At 44.8% G+C, this 27,870-nt stretch overlaps 1 protein-coding gene across 2 annotated transcripts in view; it reads left to right on the top strand.

The window, feature by feature from the left end:
• zfyve28 (zinc finger, FYVE domain containing 28) overlaps positions 1–27,870 on the top strand; it is a 60,735-nt gene that overhangs the window by 25,536 nt on the left and 7,329 nt on the right. Inside the window, exons 2-10 of one of the 2 annotated variants that reach the window (XM_029730084.1) lie at positions 10,689–10,829; positions 13,333–13,470; positions 13,765–13,967; positions 14,072–14,161; positions 14,394–14,483; positions 14,572–14,673; positions 14,873–16,321; positions 17,745–17,843; positions 18,224–18,387. In XM_029730084.1, coding sequence (XP_029585944.1) covers positions 10,689–10,829; positions 13,333–13,470; positions 13,765–13,967; positions 14,072–14,161; positions 14,394–14,483; positions 14,572–14,673; positions 14,873–16,321; positions 17,745–17,843; positions 18,224–18,387 — 2,476 coding nt within the window. The remainder of the gene's footprint in view (positions 1–10,688; positions 10,830–13,332; positions 13,471–13,764; positions 13,968–14,071; positions 14,162–14,393; positions 14,484–14,571; positions 14,674–14,872; positions 16,322–17,744; positions 17,844–18,223; positions 18,388–27,870) is intronic. The other variant, XM_029730085.1, reaches the window with a different exon arrangement.

Genomic DNA, 27,870 nt, shown 5'->3' with positions numbered 1-27,870 from the left:
AACACATACATTCTAAGGGATTTCAATGAGTCTTTCTTTATTTTGTTTGTTTTATACTGTTCAATTCAACTATAACCAAAACAAATGTCAGCACTTTTATCATTTCTGCTTTTCCTGCACTCAATTGCAGTGGTGGAAAAAGTACCCAATTGTCATACTTGAGTAAAAGTAAAGATACCTTTTTAATAGAAAATGACTCAAGTACAAGTCAATCAGTAAAATTCTACTTGAGTAAAAGTATTTTGTTTAAAATATACTTCAGTATCAAAAGAAAGTATAAATAATTTCAAATTCCTTATATTAAACAAACCAGATGGCACCATTTAAATTTTTTTTTTTTTTTTTTTACGGCTAGCCAGGGGCACACTCCAAAACTCAGACATTATTTACAAACAAAGCATTTGTGTTTGAGTCCTCCAGATCAGAGGCAGTAGATGACCAGGGATGTTCTCTTGACAAGAGCGTGAATTGGACCATTTTCTTGTCCTGCTAAGGTTTCAAAATGTAATGAGTACTTTTAGGTGTCAGAGAAAATGTATGAAGTAAAACATACAGTATTATCTTTAGGAATATAATAAAGTAAAAGTTGTCAAAAATAGTAAAGTACAGATACCAAATAAAACCTACGTTAGTTGTACTTGAAAGTATTTTTACTTAAGTACTTTACACCACTGCTCAATTGAGAGCATTTTCATACTGCCATGTAAGGCTGCACAATATGAGCAAATCTAGGATTTATGTTTAACCAAATGTTGCAATTGTGATTTGACTTGCGAATTAGAGCAAAACTGTTGGAATCATGGAAATATAATGACTGTTCTAATTCTATAGTTAGAATATAATAGTGGGCACTTTGAATACAGTTTTGTTTGAGATGGCAACGAATTAAAATGCCAGGGAGGAGTTATTGTGACAGGGTAGGAACTAAAGTGCTGATAAGTGTTTCCTAGAGGACCTTATAAGTTTTGGTTACATTGCATGTTTTCTCTTAGCTACTTCATGTAGCTAACATATTCTTGCTTTGCATATTCCTCTTTGATTTAGATACTGTTGCACATACAACATGCTAATATAGGTCTACACCATCACTGGTATTATCAGGCTGTATTAGCTAGCAACGTTTGCTCTTACTCAGTACATTTTACTAGCTAGCTATTAGCATTAGCGGCTAACAATTAGCGTCTCACAAGATTTAGGGCAACTTGCTAAGAAAAGACAAACTAGCTGTTTGCTGATGTAAGAAACACAAACTAATAGTTTAATTATAGAACACAAGTGGATTTATTTTAAGAAGCAAAGTGAAAACAGCATCGTCATCAACATTGTTGCATGTGCTGCATTGACCAGGCAGACTGAACGTAAGCGTCTCGTTGATGAACAACAAATGCGCTCCTTGAGTGACGGGCGTGGCTATGTGGAAAGTAGCACAGAGAGAAAGACCGAAGAGAGATGACTCAAGTAGAGAAGTAAACTAGAAAAATTGACATTACACATGGCGTATCACATTTAACAACCTAAACATTCAAATACCAGTATAGAAAGTAACAACCCAAACCGGTCCCTGCATCAATACCGGTATATCATAAAATACGGTACACTGCCCAGCCCTAAACTCTAGTGTTCTCTATTGTAGTGTTAGGATACCATCATTTTTACTTGGATACCATCATTTTTACTTCGATACCAGGTTTAGTATCACAATACTCGATACCAAAATGATACCACGGAAAGAAAATAAGGCATAATAGCAAAAGTTACAGAATGGGTCTTTATCCAGACAAACTCAGTTACTACTCTATAATTGATGCCCAATTGTAGCCATGTATGCATTTAATGAATCGATGATGCAATCAATTTGACTTTATTTTTACTAATCTAACTACATAACAATGTTATTTATTTGAGTGGTAAATCTCTATTGATAAACTGGGTAAATCAAGATATTGTCTAGGCATAACAGGGTTTCCGTTAGGAAAATGCTGATAAATTTAGCAGACACATGAGTTGGGTGCGTAACCTGATTAGGGCGTCCACCCGTGGTGCTCAGAATGACTGACAGAAATCACATTTAGATGATTGTTATTCATCTTAACAGAAAATGCAACTCGAGGATGAGCACTTTGAAGATGTTAGAATAACTGCCACATTTACTTTTCCTCAGCCTACAAGATGAGTAATGAACAGCAAAATCACTAGCCTATGCCAATCTAACATACAAACGCTTTGAATAACAGATTCACTACATGGAACAACAGTCCCTTCAAAAGAAATCTAAGGGAAGTTTGTTCTGAAGTGTCTATCCTATATCTGAGAGATTCTTAACCCTTTTATTTTTGGCACTAAACAGTCTTCTATACACTGCTCAAAAAAATTAAGGGAACACTAAAATAACACATCCTAGATCTGAATGAATGAAATAATCTTATTAAATACTTTTTTCTTTACATAGTTGAATGTGCTGACAACAAAATCACACAAAAATAATCAATGGAAATCCAATTTATCAACCCATGGAGGTCTGGATTTGGAGTCACACTCAAAATTTAAAGTGGAAAACCACACTACAGGCTGATCCAACTTTGATGTAATGTCCTTAAAACAAGTCAAAATGAGGCTCAGTAGTGTGTGTGGCCTCCACGTGCCTGTATGACCTCCCTACAACGCCTGGGCATGCTCCTGATGAGGTGGCGGATGGTCTCCTGAGGGATCTCCTCCCAGACCTGGACTAAAGCATCCGCCAACTCCTGGACAGTCTGTGGTGCAACGTGGCGTTGGTGGATGGAGCGAGACATGATGTCCCAGATGTGCTCAATTGGATTCCGGTCTGGGGAACGGGCGGGCCAGTCCATAGCATCAATGCCTTCCTCTTGCAGGAACTGCTGACACACTCCAGCCACATGAGGTCTAGCATTGTCTTGCATTAGGAGGAACCCAGGGCCAACCGCACCAGCATATGGTCTCGCAAGGGGTCTGAGGATCTCATGTTGGTACCTAATGGCAGTCAGGCTACCTCTGGCGAGCACATGGAGGGCTGTGCGGCCCCCCAAAGAAATGCCACCCCACACCATGACTGACCCACCGCCAAACCGGTCATGCTGGAGGATGTTGCAGGCAGCAGAACGTTCTCCACGGCGTCTCCAGACTCTGTCACGTGCTCAGTGTGAACCTGCTTTCATCTGTGAAGAGCACAGGGCGCCAGTGGCGAATTTGCCAATCTTGGTGTTCTCTGGCAAATGCCAAACGTCCTGCATGGTGTTGGGCTGTAAGCACAACCCCCACCTGTGGACGTCGGGCCCTCACCACCCTCATGGAGTCTGTTTCTGACCGTTTGAGCAGACGCATGCACATTTGTGGCCTGCTGGAGGTCATTTTGCAGGGCTCTGGCAGTGCTCCTCCTGCTCCTCCTTGCACAAAGGCGGAGGTAGCGGTCCTGCTGCTGGGTTGTTGCCCTCCTACGGCCTCCTCCACGTCTCCTGATGTACTGGCCTGTCTCCTGGTAGCGCCTCCATGCTCTGGACACTACGCTGACAGACACAGCAAACCTTCTTGCCACAGCTCGCATTGATGTGCCACTCCGTCTCATGCTACCACTAGAGTGAAAGCACCGCCAGCATTCAAAAGTGACCAAAACATCAGCCAGGAAGCATAGGAACTGAAGTGCTCTGTGGTCACCACCTGCAGAACCACTCCTTTATTGGGGGTGTCTTGCTAATTGCCTATAATTTCCACTGTTGTCTATTCCATTTGCACAACAGCATGTGAAATGTATTGTCAATCAGTGTTGCTTCCTAAGTGGACAGTTTGATTTCACAGAAGCGTGATTGACTTGGAGATACATTGTGTTAAGTGTTCCCTTTATTGTTTTGAGCATATTATTATACATATACTGTACTTCCATAAAATGTTTTTGGCTGGTACCGGGGGACTTTCAGACGAGTGAGGTTTGTGGGCGTCCTAGAGCTAAACAGCTGATATGTTTGTGAGAATCTCACCTTTCCACAAAGGGGTCATAGTAGTGTGTAGCCCAAACTGTTCAGACGCTACAGAAAGAAATTGGCAGATCAGCTGTACCGACTTCAGACGCTTGTGGGGGTCGTAGAGCAAAACGGACAACACCATTGTGATCATGAGTCATCTTTCCATAGAGGGAAGTAGTTTTAGGTTTTAGGCCTAACCGTTCAGACGCTACAGGCAATTTTTGTGAGAATGATTTTTGGGATGTATTATGGTCTGATAAACACCGTTCTAGCTCTCACCTTTCACCGCAGATGCAGAAGTGCAACATAGGCGGATGCGGTGGATTGAGACGGATCCAATGCAAAAAACAAATCTCTAGCTTCAACTGATAGATTTTTATGATGACATCGAATTTAGGCAGTTTTAACCATTTTGAGATTTAAAAAATGCCCATATGCACAATTTAACCAGGTGCTCTAGAAAGAGCTCTCCAAAGTGACTGCAGCATGCCATTCAGTTTGACTTCCCAACTAAGTACATTTAGCTAGCTAGTTAATACTTTATTTTAGATAGAAATTGCAAAGAAAAGACAAACTAGCTGTTTGCAGACAGTAAGATGCACGAACTAATAGTGTATTGAACGCATGTGGATTTATATTAACAAGCAAAATTGAAAAAATATATGGCAAATAGAAACTGGATGGACATCTGAAATAGATGGGAAATAATAAAGGAAAATATATTTTAAAAAGTGTGTGGACACCAAAAAATATATGGTGGATGGGAAATGACGCAGAGAATTACATTGATGGAAGCTACAATCTATCTGCAATATTAAAGCTGATCTACCCCTTAAAGAAAAGGTGGAAAGCAGCATTGTTGTCACCAACATCTTGTTATCTACAGAATTGACCATGCAGACTGCAAGTGGCTGTTCTCCTTGAGGGAAGGGACAGGGCTGGGTCTGTGTAGAGGGAGAGAGATGACTCAAGTAGCTAACGGAGTAAACTATAAAACTGACATTACACGTGGCCTAACACATTTAACAAACCAAACATTGAAATACTGTTATACTTTACCTTGTAAAAACCCAAACCGGTCCGTCCGTCAATACCGGTGTATATAGGAAAATATGGTCGCTTTGTCGTTATGGGGTATTGTGTGTAGATTGATTTGAGGAACATTTTTTCTTTAATCCATTTTAGATTAAGGCTGTAACGAAATGTGGAAAAAGTCAAAGGGTCTGAATACTTTCTATATGCACTGTATGCCTTTCATTTCTCCAAAATATAGACGTATCTTTCATTTCACAACAGATTTAACATGCACCTATGAACTTCACATCTTGGTGCTCATGGTTCCTTTTACATGGAAAATCCTGTCTTTAAATTCTACTCCAGTTGTTTGAGCACGAACAACCTATTGTTTCAGTCTGAATTTGTCATCCATTATGCACCATCGTCTCAGCTACCCTCCTGGCTCAGTGGTGGTGGTGTTTACAGCAGCAGGCACTTATTAACCGGTGATCTGTGACCTGTGCTCACTGACCAAGCTGAAGATGGGATGGCCTGTGGTGTGAAGACTGTGTGTTTATGCTTTAACTGTCTCTGACGGGGCTACTGTCGTTCTTAGAAACCACACAGGCCCTCTGTTTCCTCAGCTGCTTGTCTCTCTGCTCTAATGCTTTTCATTTAGTACCGCGAGCGCACACACACTCAGACCTCCTTTTCTCCTCTCTATCAACCTCTTTAAGGAGCACTCACACTCTCTATATATCAGCAATGTAACGCCCATTTCTCTCAAAGTACAGACATTCCTCTCCCCTCCATTAATGTGTATGATGGATGTTCTGGTAGTTCAGTGCCTTATGGCTGGTTGAGATGTATTGTGTTGAGAGGCAGGCCATTGATCCTTCCCAGTAGTAGAACAAACTGTTTTTTTGCATTTAGTAAATCTTTAAATCCTTGCTGCCTTTCTCCCAATCTTAGCAGCTGGGCACTGCAGCCTCTTCCCATCCTTCACAAGTTATGGATTTATAGAGATGGAGTATGTACAGTCAGGTCTAAAATTATTAGCACCCTTGGTAAAGATGAGCAAAGAAAACTGTGTAAAATAAATAATACAAATATTGAGTTATATTGTATTCCCCCCCCCAAGAAAAAATATTGGGAAATTATTTTATACTAATATTTGCTCAGAGAAAGAGATTTTACAAAATCTCAAAAAGATATGGGTCACAATTGTTACCCCTGTTTAATACTCCAGCACCCTCCCCTTGCAAGGATAACGACACTGAGCCTTTTTCTCAAATGTTTGGAGATTGAAGAGCACGTTGGGAGGGATCTTAGACCATTCCTCCATACAAAATCTTTCCATATCCTTGATCTCTTTCGTCTGCACTTATGGACTGCCCTCTTCAATTCAAACCACAGGTTTTCAATGGGGTTCAAGTCCGGAGACTGACATGGCCATTGCAAAATTTAGATTTTTGTGGTCAGTAAAAAAAAATGTGGGGTGAGTTTTGATTTGTACATGGCGTTATTTTCTTCCTAGAAGATCCACTTACGGCCTCCTGGCAAAGGCAACCAGGTTTTTAGCTAAAATGTCCTGGTACTTGGTAAAGTTCATGATGCTGTTGACTTTAAAGCTGCAATATGTAACTTTTTCAGCGACCTGACCTAATTCACATAGAAATGTGAGTTATAGATCTGTCATTCTCATTGAAAGTAAGTCTAAGATGTGGTAGATCTGTTCTATGTGCACTATTTCGTGCTAAGTTTTTTTTGGTCTTTTTTACTTTTGGTTATGTATATCAGCTGCAAATACAATATATTTGGTTATGGAATATACATACATACATACATACATACATACATACATACATACATACATACAGTATGTGGACACTCCTTCAAATTAGTGGATTTGGCTTTTTCAGCTACACCCGTTGCTGACAGGTGTGTAAAATTGAGCACACCGCCATGCAATCTCCATAGACAAACATTGGCAGTAGAATGGCCTAACTGACGAGCTTAGTGACTTTCAACGTGGCACCGTCATAGGATGCCACCTTTCCAACAAGTCAGTTAAATGTCTGCCCTGCTAGAGCTTCCCTGGTCAACTGGAATGAGATGTTCGGCAGGGACTGGGAGATGAGTCAGGACCTCCGACTGGGGTGAAGGTTCACCTTTCAACAGGATAGCAACCCTAAGCACACAGCCAAGACAATGCAGGAGTGGCTTCGGGACAAGTCTCTGAATGTCCTTGAGTGGCCCAGCCAGAGCCCGGACTTGAACTCTATCAAACATCTCTGGAGAGGCCTGAAAATAGCTGTGCAGCGATGCCCCACATCCAACCTGACAGAGCTCGAGAGGATCTGCAGAGAAGAATGGTAGAAACTCCTCAAATACATGTGTGCTGAGAGAGAGAGTTTTCTATAGCTGTTTGCCAGTCTCAGTCCCAGCTTTGATGCACCTGTACTGACCTCGCCTTCTGGCAGGTATTTTGCCCCCGGCAATGCATTTTGCAGACTGCACTACCCTCTGGAGAACCTTGCGGTTGTGGGCGGTGCAGTTGCTGTACCACGCGGTGATGCAGCCCGACAGGATGCTCTCGATTGTGCATCTGTAAAAGTTGTTTTAGGTGACAAGCCAAATTTTTTTCAGCTTCCTGAGATTGAAGAGGTGCTATTGCGCCTTCTTCACCACGCTGTCTGTGTGGGTGGACCGTTTCAGTTTGTCCGTGATGTGTACGTCGATGACCTTAAAGCTTTCCACCTTCCCCACTACTGTCCCGTCGATGGGGGCGGGGTGCTCCCTCTGCTGTTTCCTGAAGTCCACGATCATCTCCTTTGTTTTGTTGACATTGAGTGTGAGGTTATTTTCCTGACACCACACTCCGAGGGCCATCACCACCTCCCTGTAGGTCGTCTCGTCATTGTTGGTAATCAAGCCTACCACTAGTGTTGTCTGCAAACTTGATGATTGAGTTGGAGGCGTGCATGGCCACGCAGTCATGGGTGAACGGAGTACAGGAGAGGGCTGAGAACGCACCCTTGTGGGGCCCCAGTGTTGAGGATCGGAGGGGTGGAGATGTTTCCTACCTTCACCACCTGGGGGCGGCCCGTCAAAGTCCAGGACCCAGTTGCGCAGGGCGGGGTCGAGCTTAATGACGAGTTTGGAGGGTACTGTGGTAAATGCTGTAGTCAATGAACATCATTCTTCCATAGGTATTCCTTTTGGCCAGATGGGATAGGGCTGTGTGATGGCGATTGCGTTGTCTGTGGACCTATTGGTGCGGTAAGCAAATTGGAGTGGATGTAGGGTATCAGGTAAGGTGGAGGTGATATGATCCTTGACTAGTCTCTCAAAGCACTTCATGATGACAGATGTGAGTGCTACGGGCCGATAGTCATTTAGTTCAGTTACCTTAGCTTTCTTGGGAACAGGAACAATTGTGGCCATCTTGACGAATGTGGGGACAACAGACTGGGATAGGGATTGATTGAATATGTCCGTAAACACACCAGCCAGCTGGTCTGCGCATGCTCTGAGGACGAGGCTATGGATGCCATCTGGGCCAGCAGCCTTGCGAGGGTTAACGGGTTTAAATGTTTTACTCACGTTGGCCACGGAGAAGGAGAGCCCACAGGCTTTGGTAGCGGGCTGTGTCAGTGGCACTGTATTGTCCTCAAAGCGAGCAAAGAAGTTATTTAATTTGTCTGGGTGGGTTTTCTTTCTGTAATCCATGATTGGCTGTAGACCGTGTCACATACGTCTCGTGTTTGAGCCGTTGCATTGCGACTCTACTTTGTCTCTATACTGACGCTTAGCTTGTTTGATTGCCTTGTGGAGGGAATAACTTCACTGTTTGTATTCGGTCATGTTTCCAGTCGCCTTGATTAAAATCGGTGGTTCGCGCTTTTAGTTTTGCATGAATGCTGCCATCAATCCACGGTTTCTGTTTAGGGAAATATGTGTGTGTGTGTGTGTGTGGGCACTATTTTTTGAATATTTTCTACATTTATTGAAAATGTAAATACTGTAAAATCAAATTTACATAAGTATTCACATCCCTGAGTCAATACATGTTAGAATCATGTTTGGCAGTGATTAGAGCTGCGAATCTTTCTGGGTAAGTCTAAGAGATTTGCACACCTGGATTGTACAATATTTGCACAATATTATTTTTTAAATTCTTCAAGCTCTGTCAGGTTGTTTGTTGATCATTGCTAGACAGCCATTTTCAAGTCTTGCCATAGATGTTCAAGTATATTTAAGTCAAAACTGTAACTAGGCCACTCAGGAACATTCATCTTGGTAAGCAACTTCAGTATATAATTTGGCCTTGGGTTTTAGGTTATTGTCCAGCTGAAAGGTGAATTAATTTCCCAGTGTCTGGTGGAAAGCAGACTGAAACGGATTCCTTTAGGATTTTGTCTGTGCATGGTTCCATTCTAAGTAAAAAAATGTTATCCTGAAAAACTCCCCAGTTCTTAAAGATTACAAGCATACCCATTACACGATGCAGCCAACACTATGCTTGAAAATATGGAGGGTCGTACTCAAAAAACGGGTTGTATTGGATTTGCCCCTAACATAACTTTTTGTTAATTTGAATATACACAGTGTTATTTGCTTTGCGTCATTTTTTGCTGTATTACTTTAGTGTCTTGTTGCAAACATGATGCATGTTTTGGAATATTTCACATATTAGAGCCCAGTAAATTGTTTTCCACCCCTAAGTGTGAAACATTTATTTGCCTTCCATAGCAGAGATTTTCCTACTTAATATTCAACAATGACATGATCTGGGTGTGTGTGTGTGTGTGTGCGTGCATGCTTTGTCAGTACCTGATACCACCTTCAACATGGCTGTGTTTATTCAGTGGATAGAGGGCTATATGACATTATAGAGTAGGCCTATATGCTTCCTATATCACAACTGTAGGTTGATAACTGTTTTTCTTCATGCTGATTTGTTTTATTATTCAGAGAGGGAATGTGAGAACAGTACATCAAGACTGACTTAAGGGAAACCGCTTATGGTACTCAAGAAAATATAATTAAAAACATAGCCACAGTAATCTTCCCCTCAGTCTGTGTTGTCAGGTTCCCTTAAGCAGGAGGATGGCGATGTTGCCGCATCAATCCTTTGTTGTGTTTTCATAACCATTAACATTTTATTACTCCAGCTTTCCCGGAGATAGGTCCCCACCTGCTCCCTCTCCCTTTCTGCTCCCTCTTTTCTCCGCTCTCTCTCGCTCTCTCTCCAACCCTTTTGAGTGGCGTGGCTGTGCATGTGCTTAGCAATGGAATGATCTGCTATGCTGTGCTCTTCCCTACGGAACAGCACACGGTGTGAGATAATGACACAAATCCTTTACCAGGGCCAAGCTCTCTAATTACCCCTGCTCTTCTGGGGAGAGAACAGACCATATTAACCATCTGTTAATGTCCCACCCTCTAGAACCCAGCCTGTTTCCATCCATTTCACCATCCTGGTGCTCATACATGTACACCTCCGTAATCCTGTTTTTATGGTATTATGTCTTTGTTCTCAATAAAGTCGAAGGCCCCACACGACCTATTGTTGTAACTGGGATATAGAGGAGATGGGAGTGCCTTATTTAAAACCCTTTCCCCATGTGCAATGCCCTCTTATGTCAATGTTCAGCTGATCTACTACGATTAAAAGGGCTTTATTTAACCTCTCCATCTCTGTCTGTACAGAGGACGGACCCTCAGCTCCTGGCCCAGTTCTACTATGCTGATGAGGAGCTCAACCAGGTGGCCACAGAACTGGACAGCCTAGATGGGAGGAAGGACCCTCAGAGGTGTACGCTGCTGGTCAACCAGTTCAGGTCCTGTCAGGTAAGAATCTAAAGAACTGGACAGCCTGGATGGGAGGAAGGACCCTCGGAATACGGCCACAATTCTGTAGCTGGTCTCCTATCATTTCCTTTCACCATGTTTCTAATTTCCTTTTGACTTCCATCTCCATAAGTTCATAAAAATCCATCACAGACATTTTATTTGAGAGTTAATGCTGTAACCCAGTTTGGCAGAGAGCACTTGAAGTCCACCATGCCAATCAAAGTGAGTGAATTGAGGTATTGAAGTTTGACCTCAAATGTTTAAAACGATGACGACAAACTCTACAACAGGGGAGTTTGAACTGCAAAAAGCCTGAGATTAGTTGGCTGATATGGTAGGGGTTGTGCGATTGTCCCAGTAAGCATTGATTGGACAGGCCGTTAAATCAAGCCGGTTCACAGTGGTAAGGAGCGATAAGGAGTCCCTCTGAGTGCAAGCAGTTGATTCAATCAGGTTTTGTTGCTGTTTTGAAAGCCTTTATCAGGTTATCTAGGTCAGGAATGAAGATTTGGATGAGTGACTCTGGAAAGATCAATGAAGTGGAGCTATTAGAGATTGGGTCTTGAAGTCTCTACTTTTCTATATAGATATCATGACACCTCGATTGATGTTTTCAGGCACTATGGGGTCAGAGTAAAGGTTTGACTGTCAGGTTGTTTTGAATGACTTATGTCAGTGTTATGTAGATCCACTATAGGATATTAGTCTGCTTGACCGGAGATGACACTTTTTCGCCTCACAGACGTATTTGTCTCTGTTTGAGACCTGTCACATGACAGATGGAAGACTTGTGTCTATTTGGAGTTGGGGGGCTTCTAAACGGGTCTTTCTCCAGATATGTGGGGTCTGGACTTTGTGAGTGATGGCTGCCATGCTGCTGCCTGCTAGGTTGATGTTCGGGGGGGGGGGCAGACAGAGAGGAGGTCGTTAACAGGCCCACCAATGTGCCTGAGCCTCGTGCACCCAGAGCCAAGAGGGGGATGTTCCTAATAAGGTCACTGCTTGATCCCCAACTGCTTTCCCTCTTATTCCCTCCTCCCTGTCTCTCCATCCTCCCCCACCCACCCCCTCGCTCTCTTTCTCCATTCCATGCTCTCATTGTCCCTTCTCCCGCCATCTCTCTCTCTGCTGAGTTTTTGTATTGGCGTCATTATCACCTTAAATTGACCACGCCGGGAAGTACTGTGTGTTAGCTTTTCGTCATGTTGTGCTTCGTAAACCCAAAGGCTTTTAGCTGACTGCAGGACATTTTCAGCAACTGAGAATCATCAATCCTGGTTTGGCTCTTTCTGTGTCTCCCCCTGAAAGAAAAGAAGTGCTTCAGGGACGCAACGCGGCCTCTTATTCTCTCAGCTAGTGTTTTGCTTACACACAAACTGCATTTTGTTTCACATAAATATTAAACGCGTAATACATGTGATACTTGTCAGGTAGGCTTTTAAATCCCATGGTTAGAAAATGATTTTGATGTAGGTTACCTCGTCGAGACAAGGAACACCGTGTTACTAGCATGCTTTAATAATACCACGTATACATGACACCCCCAGAATGGAAGCCAAGTGGTCTGACGGTGTAGAGTTGTCCGCTCGACCCTAACGTTTCTGTTAGGAGCTCTTATTGATGGCCATGGGCCTCACTGAGGTGCCAATCTACACAAGTTATGTTGGCGTAGTTGCTCTCACAGCATGGACTGCACCAATGGAAGAGATTGCTCGTTCTTCTTTTCTCTTTTCCTGGAAAAGCATCAACTTAGGGGGTAGGAGTGTAGAGCGAGCAAGCTCTCCATCTATCTTCTGCTACTGTAGGTATCATCTCAATGTCATGTGGTGTGATGAGAGACTGATGGTGTTCATGATTAGGCCTAGCTGTAGTGTAGCACACAGGACTATGGCCGGATGAACATTGGGCTGGTGGGGGCACTGGGAACAGGCCAAGGCGTAGGTAGTACAGCACTGCAATAAAGTCGGTGGTTAAGCTTTTTAATCTCGCTCCTCGGGGCTAGCAGCAGAGATGTAGTGCTGTTCCTGGAGAGAGAGGGGGAGATAAAAGGCTCATTGTTCGAACTGTTGTACATGCCAGCGGCACACAAGCTCTTGATTAGCTCTCACTGTGCGTGACAGTTTGTTTGCACCGCTGGAATTATGGGATTTAGTTGAGTGTTTTTTTTTTTATTGCGTTGTGATTGAGGACTGTAATGGGACCATTCTGTGCATTGGCCTGTTTAATTCTTTTCAGCCTGTTCAGAGTTCTCCAGACACTGCAGTAAAATGCTCTACCTGTAGAGGGGCTGTTGAGTGGAAGGTTTTACAGTGGTAGTGAAACATTATGATCAAAACTTCCGCGTTTTGTTTGCGGTTGTTCATCACCAACAGATTTTGTTATTGACGCCCCTTTTCATTCAGTACATTTTATCTCGACACCCGTTTTTTTTTTTTTTTTCAGTACGTTTATTCACTCATTTATTCAATCTCTGTCCCTGTCACTTTCCCCGTGTCTGCAGGACAATGTGTTGAACATTATCAACCAGATCATGGATGAATGTATCCCTGGCGACAGAGCCAACAGAGACTTCTGTGTCAAGTTCCCAGAGGAGATTCGCCATGACAACCTGGCTGGACAGCTATGGTTTGGTGCTGAGGTAGTGTGTGCCCTCCAGTATCACCTCACACCACCTTAACAATACATACTCTGCATGAATGTTAGTCTGCTTCACTCTATAGGCTTTCATCATTTACAGTCATGTTTCCTATCGGTTTTCACAATGTAATGGTCAACTGGATCATTGTATAACTCATTATTCCGTGTGTTAGCCACTTGTGCATAGACAAGTTTGTCTTGAAGAAAAATATACAATATTTGAATGAGACTACCCTGGATAAAGCAGGGTTAAATAACACAAGTCATTCCCTTCTCTCGCCGTCTTTGTGTGAAGTGTCTGGCTGCAGGCTCTATCATCATGAACAGGGAGATAGAGAGCATGGCCATGAGGCCTCTAGCCAAGGACCTGACCAGTAGTCTGGAGGAGGTCCGCAACATCACGCGAGACCAGGCCCTCAGAGACCTCAACTTCTACACAGACCGCATGAGGGACACGCTGCGCCACTTCGACAGCCTCTTTGCTGAGTTTGAGCTCAGGTAGCTACAGGACATCAACATCTTACACTATTGGACATCATCATCAACAACATATTTGGCTGTATGTATTTTAATGTATTTTTACATGATTCCCTCTCTGTCAGCTATGTATCAGCCATGGTGCCTGTGAAGTCTCCCAAAGAATACTATGTTCAGCAGGATGTGATTGTGCTCTTCTGTGAGACTGTGGAGAGGTGAGTTGGGGTGGGGGACAGAGAAAGAGAGACGAACCATGTCACGGGGAAAAGCCATGGGACTGTGTGAAGGCTAGGTTTGAATTGTTAGGTTTGTAACGGAGTTGGTACTCAGATGTCGAGTGGATTAGCAAGTTTCAGACATGGTACTCCATGCATGCAGGGTTTATAAAAAATGTCAAGTGGTTGTCCAATATTATTTCGCAGCCTCACGTCTTTGTGTTTGTCTCAGGGCACTCAAGCTGGGCTATCTCAGCCAAGATATGATCGATGACTATGAACCCGCTCTGATGTTTACAATCCCCAGACTAGCCATTGTGTGGTAAGTGTTGTTTTCTCTGTCTCCTCTTGTTCATCTTCTAGAACTCTCTGATACTAATAACATTGTATAATCGCTGTCTCTCCCTCAGTGGTCTGGTGGTGTACGGTGAAGGTCCACTCAACCTGGATAGGAAACCAGGGGACATGTCTGAGCTCTTCCGGCCCTTCCGCACTTTACTGAAGAAGATCAGGTACTGTTAAGAGGATGCACATGTAGATTGTCCTCTGTATTTAATCATAGGTAGGAAATAGCTCTGAACCATCGCTACAATCTTGTGAACATAATTCGACTTTGCCGAACAGTCTAAAAATCATGGGCCAATATCATCCTCATTGCGTGATTATTTTAGGCTGGACCTTTTTCTTATTAAGGTTGTCTTATTCCCATAGGGACCTGCTGCAGACCCTGTCAGAAGAAGAGTTGTTGACGCTGGAGCGGAGCCTCTGTATCTCTCAGGACGGGTTCCCCTTAGTCCCCGAGGTTCCCCCCACCATCGCCCCAGACCCCCTCTCATCCAGCAGCCCCACCGGTGACATCCCACAGGAGCTGACTGAGAAGGAGCAGGAGAGGGAGCAGCAGCGGGAGGTGCTGTCTCTGTGCATCTCCCACATCCAGGATGAGGAGGACAGGGAGTGGGAGGAGGTGGAGAGGGGGGGAGAGGAGGAGCGGGGTAGTCTGTGTGAGGAGGCAGAGGAGGCAGACCAGGCCTGCTCCATGCAATATGATGAGGAGGAGATTGAACAGCTCAACATGATGGTGCACCGCGTGGGGGATGAGATGTTCACGCTGCTGTCCCCTCCCAGCCAGGGCCAGTCCCCAGCCCACCGCCCCAACAGAGGGGGTTCTATCGGTGGCTCCAGCACCGAGGCCTCCCCCATCCGAGTGCTGGTGGGCCAGGGCAGGACAGGTCTCTACCACGAGGAGGAGGACAGAGTCTTCTTCATGGAGGACCTGGACGCAGGAGGGGACCTTGTGACCAGCAGTCGTCTAACCTCGCCTTCCAAAGCCCCTCAGCCCTCTTCTCCTCAGTCCAGCAGGCCTGGCCCCCTGACAGACTCATCCAGGAATGGCTGGCCCACTGAAGCCCGGTCAGATCTGTCCCAGCAGCCCCACGGCCAGCCCTCACAGTGCCCCAGCACCAAGCGACCCAGCCCTGGCCGGGAGCCCCTGCCCTACACTAACGGCTGGGAGGTGGGCCTGGAGGGGGCGGAAACTGCTGAGGTCATTGCACACCGCATGGGAGGGATGAAGCTATCGGCCACAGTCATTTTCAACCCCCACTCCCCCAGCCTGACTGAGCTGGCTGTGGACAAGCTGCTCTTGCCCCGACCCCTCTCCTCCTCAGAGACAGAGCCATGCACCCCCCTGGTGGCCACAAACTGCCTGCTCAACTCCTGTGTCTGCTGCGGCAGCTGTGAGGTCGGCCATGATGACACCCTCGCCATGGACACCACAGGGCTGGGAATGGACCTGGGGTTGGACAAACACTGCAAGCCCCACAGCTCTGTTATCCAGTCCTCTGCCTGCCGCCTAGCTTCCTCAGGACACGACCTACATGGAAAAGGGGACTCTCCCCCCCAGCTGACGCCCCCCTCTCGCTGCTCTTCAGAGCCACCTCCAGGGGAGGAGGAAGGGGACCAGCGCTGTGACAAGTGCCTGGTAGTGGTGGCCCCGGGGCCTCAGCAGAACAGGAGCCCCATTGGGGTAAGGGGAACCCCAGAACCTTGTTCCCACCAGTGCAGGACAGTGAGGAGGCCTCAGGCCAGCGGGGGAAGTGACAGGACGGGGACCAGAGAGGCAGACAGTGAGTCCAAGGAAGAGATCAAGAAGAACACTAGGTATGAATATACAGTGCATTCGGAAAGTATTCAGACCCCTTGACTTTTTCCACATTTTGTTACGTTACAGCCTGATTCTAAAATGGATTAAATAGTTTTTTCCCCCCTCAATCTACACACAATACCCCATAATGACAAAAAAACAGGTTTTTAGACTTAAATATCACATTTGCATAAGTATTCAGATCCTTTAATCAGTACGTTATTGAAGCACCTTTGGCAGCGATTACAGCCTCGAGTCTTCTCGGGTATGACGCTACCATCTCGGCACACCTGTATTTGGGGAGTTTCTCCCATTTTTCTCTGCAGATCCTCTCCAGCTCTGTCAGGTTGGATGGGGAGCTTCGCAGCACAGCTATTTTCAGGTCTCTCCAGAGATGTTAAATTCCGGGCTCTGGCTGGGCCACTCAAGGACATTCAGAGACTTGTCCCGAAGCCACTCCTGCGTTGTCTTGGCTGTGTGCTTAAGGTCATTGTCCTGTTGGAAGGTGAACCTTAGCCCCAGTCTGAGGTCCTGAGTGCTCTTGAGCATCAAGGATTTCAGAACTTTGCTCTGTTCATCTTTTCCTCAATCCTGACTAGTCTCCCAGTCCCTGCCGCTGAAAAACATCCCCACAGCATGATGCTGCCACCACCATGCTTCACCGTAGGGATTATGCCAGGTTTCCTCCAGACGTGACGCTTGGCATTCAGGCCAAAGAGTTCAATCTTGGTTTCATCAGACCAGAGAATCTTGTTTCTCATGAGTGTGCAAAGCTGTCATCAAGGCTACTTTGAAGTATCTAAAATATATTTTGATTAGTTTTACACTTTTTTGGTTAGTACATGATTCCATATGTGTTATTTCATAGTTTCGATGTCTTCACTGTTATTCTACAATGTAGAAAATAGTACAAATAAAGACCCTGGAATGAATAGGTGTGTCAACTTTTGACTGGAATTGTATGTGAATTATTAATTATTTTTAATACATTTGCAAAATGTTTACATCTGTTTTTGCTTTGTCATTATGGGGTATTGTGTGTAGATTGATAAGGGGGGAAAACAATTGAATCCATTTTAGAATAAGGCTGTAACGTAACAAATTCTGGACAAAGTCAAGGGGTCTGAATACTTTCAGAATGCACTATACATGTGGTGTTTGGGTGATGTGTTATCAGGGCTCCACTTCAAAGCAGGTAGGCCTTAACAACAGTCATTTACATCTCTTTTGAAAGCAAACTTCCTCCACGTCTGGTCTCTGGCTAATTTAATCCACGTCTTGTCATCCAGTTGTTTTATGTTCTATTTGCTATTTGCACTTTGCTTTATGCTACTTTTGTAGCGTAACATTCACAGATCCTATTTTATATTGCCCATCTGTTATCAGTTTATATTTTTTATTTAATTATTTAGCTTTTCCTCTTTTTTTTGTTATTCCCAGTTTTTTTCAGGACTCTCCTCTCAGCTCAGTCTCCAGTAGTGACTGTGAGAGTGTGTCTGTCACCACATGTAGTCTCTCCAGCAGTGCTTACACAGCCAGGTAACCGCTGACCCATTTGTGAGCGGCTGTATCTGTACTGTGTGTGTGTGTGTGTGTGTGTGTGTGTGTGTGTGTGTGTGTGTGTTCTGTTTCATACATCCCTATGTTACAGCTTATGGTCATATAAACCTTTCCCATCAACGTCTCTATTTCACCCATTACTCACTTTGAGATTGAAATCAAACACAATCCCTATTGTACAATGCATATTCAGTACAGTACACAATGTGTTGGTGAGCAGTGTTGTGTGTTAAGAATGACAATGAATGTGGCTGTCCCTCCCCCTGCCTCTTATCTCTCCATTCTGTCTCCATCTCCCTTCACTGTATGTCTCCATCTCTCCCTCTCTCTTGCATGTGCGCTCCCTCTGTCTGCTCCAGCCCTGTCAGCAGTCTGACCACGAGCTCGGGGACGTCAGAGGATCTTGACCACCATGATATCCAGCTGGCCCTGCAGGCTGCTAAGATGGCCGCCAGGAACAAGATCCGCTCGCGCTTCCACAGCAGCAGTGACCTCATCCACCGCCTCTTCGTCTGCATATCGGGTATGTCTCTCTCTCAATCAATCAAATGTATTTATAGAGCCCTTTTTACAACAGCAGTTGTCACAAAGTGCTTGTACAGAAACCGAGCCTAAAACCCCAGAGAGCAACTAATGCAGATGTAGAGACACGGTGGCTAGGAAAAACTCCCTACAAAGTCAAGAACCTAGGAAGAAACCTAGATGGGAACCAGGCTTGTTCTTCTGGCTGTGCCCGGTGGAGATTATTCGAGTACGTGGCCAGTAAGGCCAGGTCGTTCTTCAAGATGTTCATAGAAGACCAGCAGGGTCAAATAATAATCAGTGGTTGTACAGGGTGCAAGAGGTCAGCACCTCGGAGTTAATGTTAGTTGGCTTTTCAGCCGAGCATTTAGAGGTCGAGACAGCATGGGGGGGGGGGGGGGGGAACAGCACGACCAGCTGGACTGGGGACAGGCAGGAGTCATCAGGCCAGGTAGTCCTGTTTTATCAGGTGTCCTGTGTGATCTTAGATATGTTTGCTCTAATTCTCCCATCGCTCTCTCCCCCCCGGAGAACCTGAGGCCTAGGACCATGCCTCAGGTTCTCCAGGGGGAGAGAGCGATGGGAGAATTAGAGCAAACATATCTAAGATCACACAGGACACCTGATAAAACAGGAGAATTACACCATATATAACAGACTGACCCTAGTCCCCCGGCACAAAGACTATTGCAGCATAGATACAGGAGACAGACCGGGTGGGTCAGGGGACACTGTGGCCCTGTCCAAAGTTACCCCCGGACAAGGATAACCCCACCCACTTTGGCAAAGCACAGCCCCCACACAACTAGGGATATCAGCAGGCCACTAACTTACTACTCTGGGACAAGGCCGAGTATAGCCCACAAAGATCTCCTCACCGCACAAGCCCGAGGACAGGAAGGATGGAAGAGCGTGAGCAAGCCAGTGACTCGGCCCCGTAATAGGGTCAGAGGCAGAGAATCCCAGTGGAGATAAGGGATCTGGCAAGGCAGAGACAGCAAGGGTGGTTCGTCACTCCAGTGCCTTGCCATTTGCCTTCACTCTCCTGGGCCAGACTACACTCAATCATAGGACCTACTGAAGAGATGAGTATCAGTAAAGACTTAAAGGTTGAGACCAGCTGTTTGCTTAGAAGGAGCCCTGCGTCTTGTGACTAGCATGCGTGTAGGTATGTACTGCAAAACCAAATCGGCGGAAGCCAGTGTAGGGAGGCTAGCACTGGGGTAATATGATATTTTTGGGGGTTCTAGTCAAGATTCTAGCAGCCGTATTTAGAACTAGCTGAAGGTTATTTAGTGCCTTATCCGGGTAGCCGGAGAGTAGAATATTGCAGTAGTCTAATCTTGAACTTACAAAAGCATTGATTAGTGTTTCTGCATCAAAGTTGGACAAAGTTTCAGAATTTTCAAATGTTACGAAGATGACACACGAAGCTGGTCATTAAATATTTTGTATATGTTCGTTGAAGTAGAGATCAGGGTCCAGAGTAACACTGAGGTCCCTCAGTTTTATTTGAGACGACTGTACAACCCTCGAGATTCATTGTCAGATCTGACAGCAGATCTCTTTGTTTCTTGGTCCCTAGAACTAGCATCTCTGTTTTGTCCGAGTTTAAAAGTGAAACATTTGCCGCCATTCACTTCTTCTTGTCTGAAACACACACTTCCAGGGTAGGCAATTTTGGGGTTTCACTATGTTTCATCTAAATGTACAGCTTGTGTGTCGTCTGCATAACAGTGAAAGTTGACATTGTGTTTCTGAATGACATCACCAAGAGGTTGCATATATAGAGAAAACAATAGGAATCCTAGAATGGATAGTGGTCTCTCGCTCCAAGGGTATAGCTGTAGTTTGATGGGGTAAATCAGTCTATATGTTGCTCATGATTTTGTTATTAATACTTTGACTCCGAAATAAAATGAAAATGTACTGTTATTACTTTACCAATCTGTACTCCAAACACCCTCCATAATCCACATAGCTAAATATTTTACTCCAACGACTTTACACTGTATTCCACAATGGGATACAGTATAATCCACACGAGACCTGGACGGAGTTTGAGGACTATCCAGTTCCGGTGGCATGCAATTGAAACATGTATCTTTCTTGTGGCTTTCTTTTGCAAAATAACTATGAATTAATGTACTTATTAATTCACCATCACATTAAGGTGTAAGGCGTTCAATGTATTACATGGAAGAATAGCAGGTCTATTTTGCTCCAGAGAAGTAGCTCATTGTTCCCTTGTTGGCGCAGACACTAGCCTAGCATCTAAGAAACGTTAGTTAGCTAGATATCAATCTAGCCAGGTTTTCTTAGCAGCTTGTACACACCCCACAGCCCATTCAGCTAGGATTACGGATTGTCCCGGTAGTGTGACTGTTTTGAATCCCTGCTGTTTCCATCTGCCTTACGACCTGCCCTGTCTGGAACTGAGAGGAGTAACAGAGTAGCCCACGTTACTACCATGACAAAGACCGTTGAGGACAAAAATTGTTCTACAAGTAGTTCTTACAACAAGAAAATGGCTTGAAGTTTTGTCCAAATATTGGTGGAGTCAACTAATAAAAGAAGGGACTATTTGACCAGAGAGTTCCAGGACCTGAAGAACAGTTAGCAGTTCTCCCAGTGTCAGCTCGATGAGTTTAAAGAGGAGAACGGCAAGATGAACGCAATCTGTAAGGCATTGAGAGAGGACATCAGTTGTCCACACGAGACCTGGACGGAGTTTGAGGACTATCCTGAAGCCAGAAGAGGAAAGAACTGATCCCAGCCATGAAAGCTGCCAGAGCGCGTGGAGACATTGCTTACATCCACTGTGACAGTCTCATTGTCCACCCTCCCTTCCAAAAGCTTGGAAGGGATGAGAGCCAAGCATGTCGTTTCGTAGCTTCAACCCCCCAGCACACGCACAATTACACACACAAACTGATTGATGGAATGCTGTTTAATCTTTTGCTTTGTTTGTTCTTCTTCATTTTTATTTCCATTTCTGATGAACTACCCAGGAAAGGGCTAAAAATGGTCCACCACCCAAAGGACATCCAGCCAACTTGACATAACTGTTCGAAGCATTGGAATCAACATGGGCCAGCATCCCTGTGGAGTGCTTTCGACACCTTGTAGAGTCCATCCCCCGACGATTTGAGGCTGTTCTGAGGGCAAAAGGGGGTGCAAATTAATATTAGAAAGGTGTTCCTAATGTTTTGTACACTCGGCGTATGTGTAGCTTTAGAAATAAGGTTCATGAAATCAATAACTTGATAACATCAGATAAAATTCATATATTAGCCACCTCTGAGACTCACTTAGATAATTCATTTCATGATACAGCAGTAGCAGTTCAAGGATATAACATCTACAGAAGAGACAGGAATGCCTATGGGGGAGGTGTTGCTGTATATATTCAGAGTCATATCCCTGTAATGCTTAGACAAGTTCTCATGTCAGGTGTTATTAAAGCGTTGTGGTTGCAGGTTCACCAGTCTCATCTAAAGCCTATTCTTTTACAATGTTGCTATAGGCCACCAAGTGCTAACAGTCAGTATCTAGATAATGTCTGTGTGATCAATGCTTAATAGTGTATATGATGTAAACTGCGATGTCTACTTTCTTGGGGACCTGAATATTGACTGGTTTTCATCAAGATGGCCGCTCATCAAGCTGGCCGCTCAAGATTACTAATCTGGTTCAGGTTATTAATCAACCTATCAGGGTGTTTACAAACGCGACTTGAGTTATATCATCCACATGTATTGATCATATTTGTATTAATACTGTAGAACTTTGTTCTAAAGCTGTATCTGTACCCAGTGGATGCAGTGATCATAATATAGTGGTTGTATCCAGGAAAGCCCAGGTTCTTAAAGATGGGCCTAAAATACTGTGTAAGAGATCATATAAAATATTTAGCTATGTGGATTATAAACTCAGCAAAAAATTAAACGTCCATTTTTCAGGACCCTGTCATTCAAAGATAATTCATAGAAATCCAAATAACTTCACAGATCTTCATTGTAAAGGGTTTAAACACTGTTTCCCATGCTAGTTCAATGAACCATAAACAATTAATGAACATGCACCTGTGGAACGGTCGTTAAGACACTAACAGCTTACAGATGGTAGGCAATTAAGGTCACAGTTCTGAAAACTTAGGCCACTAAAGAGGCCTTTCTACTGACTCTGAAAAACACCAAAAGAAGATGCCCAGGGTCCCTGCTCATCTGCGTGAACGTGCCTTAGGCATGCTACAAGGAGGCATGAGGACTGCAGATGTGTCCCGGGCAATAAATTCCAATGTCCGTACTGTGAGATGCCTAAGACAGCGCTACAGGGAGACGGGACGGACAGCTGATCGTCCACGCAGTGGCAGACCACGTGTAACGACACCTGTACAGGATCGGTACATCCAAACATCACACCTGTGGGACACGTACAGGATGGCAACAACAACTGCCCGAGTTACACCAGGAACGCACAATCCCTCCATCAGTGCTCAGACTGTCCGCAATAGGCTGAGAGAGGCTGGACTGAGGGCTTGTAGGCCTGTTGTAAGGCAGGTCCCCACCAGACATCACCGGCAACAACGTTGCCTATAGGCACAAACCCACCATCGCTGGACCAGACAGGACTGGCACAAAGTGCTCTTCACTGACGAGTTGCGGTTTTGTCTCACCAGGGGTGATGGTCGGATTTGCGTTTATCGTCGAAGGAATGAGCGTTACAGAGGCCTGTACTCTGGAGCGAGATCGATTTAGAGGTGGGGGGACTGTCATGGTCATGGCCTGCAAGACAGGAATGTCAGTGTTCTGGCCAGCGAAGAGCCCAGATCTCAATCCCATTGAGCACATCTGGGACCTGTTGGATCGGATGGTAAGGGCTAGGGCCATTCCCCACAGAAATGTCCGGTAACTTGCAGGTGCCTTGGTGGAATAGTGGGGCAACATCTCACATCAAGAACTGGCAAATCTGGTGCAGTCCATGAAGAGGAGATGCACTGCAGTACTTAATGCAGCTGGTGGCCACACCAAATACTGTTTCTTTTGATTTTGACCCCCCCCCTTTGTTCAGGGACACATTATTTAATTTCTGTTAGTTACATGTCTGTGGAATTTGTTCAGTTTGTCTCAGTTGTTGAATCTTTTTATGTTCATACAAGTATTTACACATGTTACGTTTACTGTTTATATATTTTTGTTGGTCTGTGATTGATAAGGAGCATCCAGACTGCACGTGATTAATTAATGAAATTGCTTCTTCTAATTATTGATTAACATGTACATGTTAAAGTGACTGTTAAGGCTCCATGGATTGATGAGGAATTGAAAAACTATATGGTTGGAAGAGATGGGGCAAAAGGAGTGGCTAATAAGTCTGGCTGCACATCTGACTGGCTGACTTATGTGACTAAATTCAACGAAAAGAAGAAGTAACTGTATTATGAAGGCAAGGTCAATGATATAAAGAATGATGGGGAAAAAGTGATTTTAATGAAATTATGGGCAGTAAGAAAAATTCAACTCCATCTGTCATCAAATCAGATAGCTTATTCATCACAAAACCATTTGATGTTGCCAAAAAAACTATTTTATGATTATTTTATTGGCAAAGTGGGCAACTTAGGCAGGAAATGCCAACAACAAACAGTGTGGCATCCTATTAATGTATAAAAAAAATCATAATAATGAAAAAAAAGCATTGTAAGTTTGAATTTTGTGAAGTTAGTGTGGGAGAGGTGGAAAAAGTATAGCTCAATAATGACAAACCTCCTGACATTGACAACTTAGATGGAAAGCTACTGAGGATGGTAGCTGACTCTATAGCCACTCCTACAGTATATTATGTCTTAACTTTAATCTGAGCCTAGAGGAAAGTGTTTGTCCTCAGGCCTGGAGGGAAGCAAAAGTCATTTCGCTACCCAAGAAAGGTTGGCTGTCAGAACCAATCAGCTTGCTGCCGGCTCTTAGCAAACTGTTGGAAAAATTGTGGGAGCTGTACTACTATATATCAGTGCAGCCTTTATTATTGACCATAACCTGTTGACAAAACGTATGTGTTATGGCTTTTTAACCCCTGCCAGAGCTATCCATCTAATAGAAGAGGGTTTTCTTTAATGGAAGCTTCTCATGTTAAACATGTGAAGTCAAAAATCTAATCAAATTGTATTTGTCACATGCGCTGAATACAACAGACCTTACAGTGAAATGCTTACTTACAAGCCCTTAACCAACAATGCAGTTTTGAGAAAAATAAGTGTTCAAGTATTTACTAAAACTGAAAAAAATAAATAGAACAACAACAAATAATAAAGAGCAACAATAAAATAATAGTAATGAGGCTATATACAGGGGGTACAGGTTAGAGGTAATATGTAGGTAAAGTGACAATGCATAGATAAAAAAAACAGAGTGGCAGCAGCGTAAAACTTGGGGTGGGGGGACTCAATGCAAATAGTCTGGGTAGCCATTTAACTGTTCAGGAGTCTTATGGCTTGGGGGTAGAAGCTGTTAAGAAGCCTTTTGGACCTAGACTTGGTGCTCCGGTACCGCTTACTGTGAGTTAGCAGAGAGAACAGTCTATGACTAGGGTGGCTGGAGTCATTGGGAATTTTTTGAGCCTTCCTCTGACACCGCCTGGTATAGAGGTCCTGGATGGCAGGAAGCTTGGCTCCAGTGATGTACTGGGCCGTATGCACTACCCTTTGTAGTGCCTTGTGGTCGGAGGCCGAGCAGTTGCCATACCAGGCAGTGATGCAACCAGTCAGGATGCTCTCGATAGTGCAGCTGTAGAACCTTTTGAGGATCTGAGGACCCATGCCAAATATTTTCAGTCTCCTGAAGGGGAATAGGTTTTGTCGTGCCCTCTTCACGACTGTCTTGGTGTGTTTTTGGACCATGATAGTTCGTTGGTGATGTGGACACCAAGGAACCTGCGCTCAACCTGCTCCACTACAGCCCCATCAATGAGAATGGGGGCGTGCTCTGTCCTCCTTTCCCCGTAGTCCAGTCATCTCCTTTGTCTTTATCACATTGAGGGAGAGGTTAGGTTGAGGAGAGGTTGTTATCCTGGCACCACACGGCCAGGTCTGATCTCCCTAAAGGCTGTCTCATCGTTGTCGGTGATCAAGCCTACCACTATTTTTGTCATCGGCAAAATTAATGGTGGTGTTGGAGTCGTGCTTGGCCATGCAGTCATGGGTGAACAGGGAGTACAGGAGGGCACACACCCCTGAGGGGCCCCCATGTTGAGGATCAGCGTGGCAGATGTGTTGTTACCTACCCTTACCACCTGGGGGGTGACCTGTCAGGAAGTCCAGGATCCAGTTGCAGAGGGAGGTGTTTAGTCCCAGGGTCCTTAGCTTAGTGATGAGCTTTGAGGGCACTATGGTGTTGAACACTGAGCTGTAGTCAATGAATAGCTTTCTCACGTAGGTGTTCCTTTTGTCCAGGTGGGAAATGGCAGTGTGGAGTGCAGTAGAGATTGCGTCATTGTGGATCTGTTAGGGCGGTATGCAAATTGTAGTTGGTCTAGGGTTTCTGGGATAATGGTGTTGTGAGCCATGACCAACCTTTCAAAGTACTGCATGGCTACAGACGTGAGTGCTACGGGTTGGTAGTCATTTAGGCAGGTTTCTTTGACAAAGGAACATAGTGGTCTGCTTGAAACATGTTGGTATTACAGACTCGGTCAGGGACAGGCTGAAAATGTCAGTGAAGACACTTGCCAGTTGGTCAATGCATGCTCAGAGACACGTCCTGGTAATCCGTCTGGCCCTGCGGCCTTGTGAATGTTGACCTGTTTAAAGGTCTTACTCACGTCGGCTACAGAAAGCGTTAACACACTGTCATCCGGAACAGCTGGTGCTCTCATGCATGCTTCAGTGTTGCTTGCCTCGACGCGAGCATATAAGTAATTTAGCTTGTGTCACTGGGGAGCTCGCGGCTGTGCTTCCCTTTGTAGTCCGTAATAGTTTGCAAGCCCTGCCACATCCGACGAGTGTTGGAGCCGGTGTAGTAGGATTCAATCTTAGTCCTGTATTGATGCTTTGTCTGTGGTTCGTTGGAGGGCATAGCGGGATTTCTTATTAGCTTCCGGGTTAGAGTCCCGCTCCTTGAAAGCGGCAGCTCTACCCTTTAGCTCAGTGCAGATGTTGCCTGTAATCCATGGCTTCTGGTTGGGGTATGTATGTACGGTCCCTGTGGGGACATCAATGCACTTATTGATGAACCCAGTGACTGATGTGGTGTAGTCCTCAATGCAATCGGAAGAAGCCCAGAACATATTCCAGTTTGTGCTAGCAGAACAGTCCTGTAGCTTAGCATCTGCGTCATCTGACCACTTCCGTATTGAATGAGTCACTGGTACTTCCTGCTATAGTTTTTGTTTGTAAACAGGAATTAGGAGGATATAGTTATGGTCAGATTTGCCAAAATGGAGGGTGAGGGAGAGCTTGGAATGTGTCTCTGTGTGTGGAGTAAAGGTGGTCTAGAGGTTTTTTTTTATTTATTTATTTTTATTTTTTTGGTTGCACATGTAACATGCTGGTAGAAATTAGGTCAAACGGATTTAAGTTTCCTTTCATTAAAGTCCCCGGCCACTTGGAGCGCCGCCTCTGGATGAGCGTTTTCTTGTTTGCTTATGGCCCTATAGAGCTCGATGAGTGCGGTCTTAGTGCCAGCATCGGTTTGTGGTGGTAAATAGACAGCTACAAAAAATATGGATAACTCTCTTGATAAATAGTGTGGTCTACAGCTTATCATGAGATTCTCTACATCAGGCAAGCAAAACATTGAGCATTCCTAAATATTAGATTTTGTGCACCAGCTGTTATTGACAATTACATTTAAGTCATTTAGCAGATGCTCTAATCCAGAGCGACTTACAAATTGGTGCATTCACTTTATGATATCCAGTGGAACAACCACTTTACAATTGTGCATCTAAATCTTTTAAGGGGGGGGTAGAAGGATTACTTTATCCTATCCTAGGTATTTTTTAAAGAGGTGGGGTTTCAGGTGTCTCCGGAAGGTGGTGATTGACTCCGCTGTCCTGGCGTCGTGAGGGAGCTTGTTCCACCATTGGGGTGCCAGAGCAGCGAACAGTTTTGACTGGGCTGAGCGGGAACTGTGCTTCCTCAGAGGTAGGGAGGCGAGCAGGCCAGAGGTGGATGAACGCAGTGCCCTTGTTTGGGTGTAGGGCCTGATCAGAGCCTGAAGGTACGGAGGTGCCGTTCCCCTCACAGGTCCGTAGGCAAGCACCATGGTCTTGTAGCAGATGCGAGCTTCAACTGGAAGCCAGTGGAGAGAGCGGAGGAGCGGGGTGACGTGAGAGAACTTGGGAAGGTTGAACACCAGACGGGCTGCGGCATTCTGGATGAGTTGTAGGGGTTTAATGGCACAGGCAGGGAGCCCAGCCAACAGCGAGTTGCAGTAATCCAGACGGGAGATGACAAGTGCCTGGATTAGGACCTGCGCCGCTTCCT

This window comes from Salmo trutta, chromosome 33 (assembly GCF_901001165.1).
Source record: "Salmo trutta chromosome 33, fSalTru1.1, whole genome shotgun sequence".
Lineage (NCBI taxonomy): Eukaryota > Metazoa > Chordata > Actinopteri > Salmoniformes > Salmonidae > Salmo > Salmo trutta.
The sequence above is the reverse complement of the archived record's forward strand: the minus strand, read 5'-3'. Positions and strand labels throughout refer to the sequence as shown.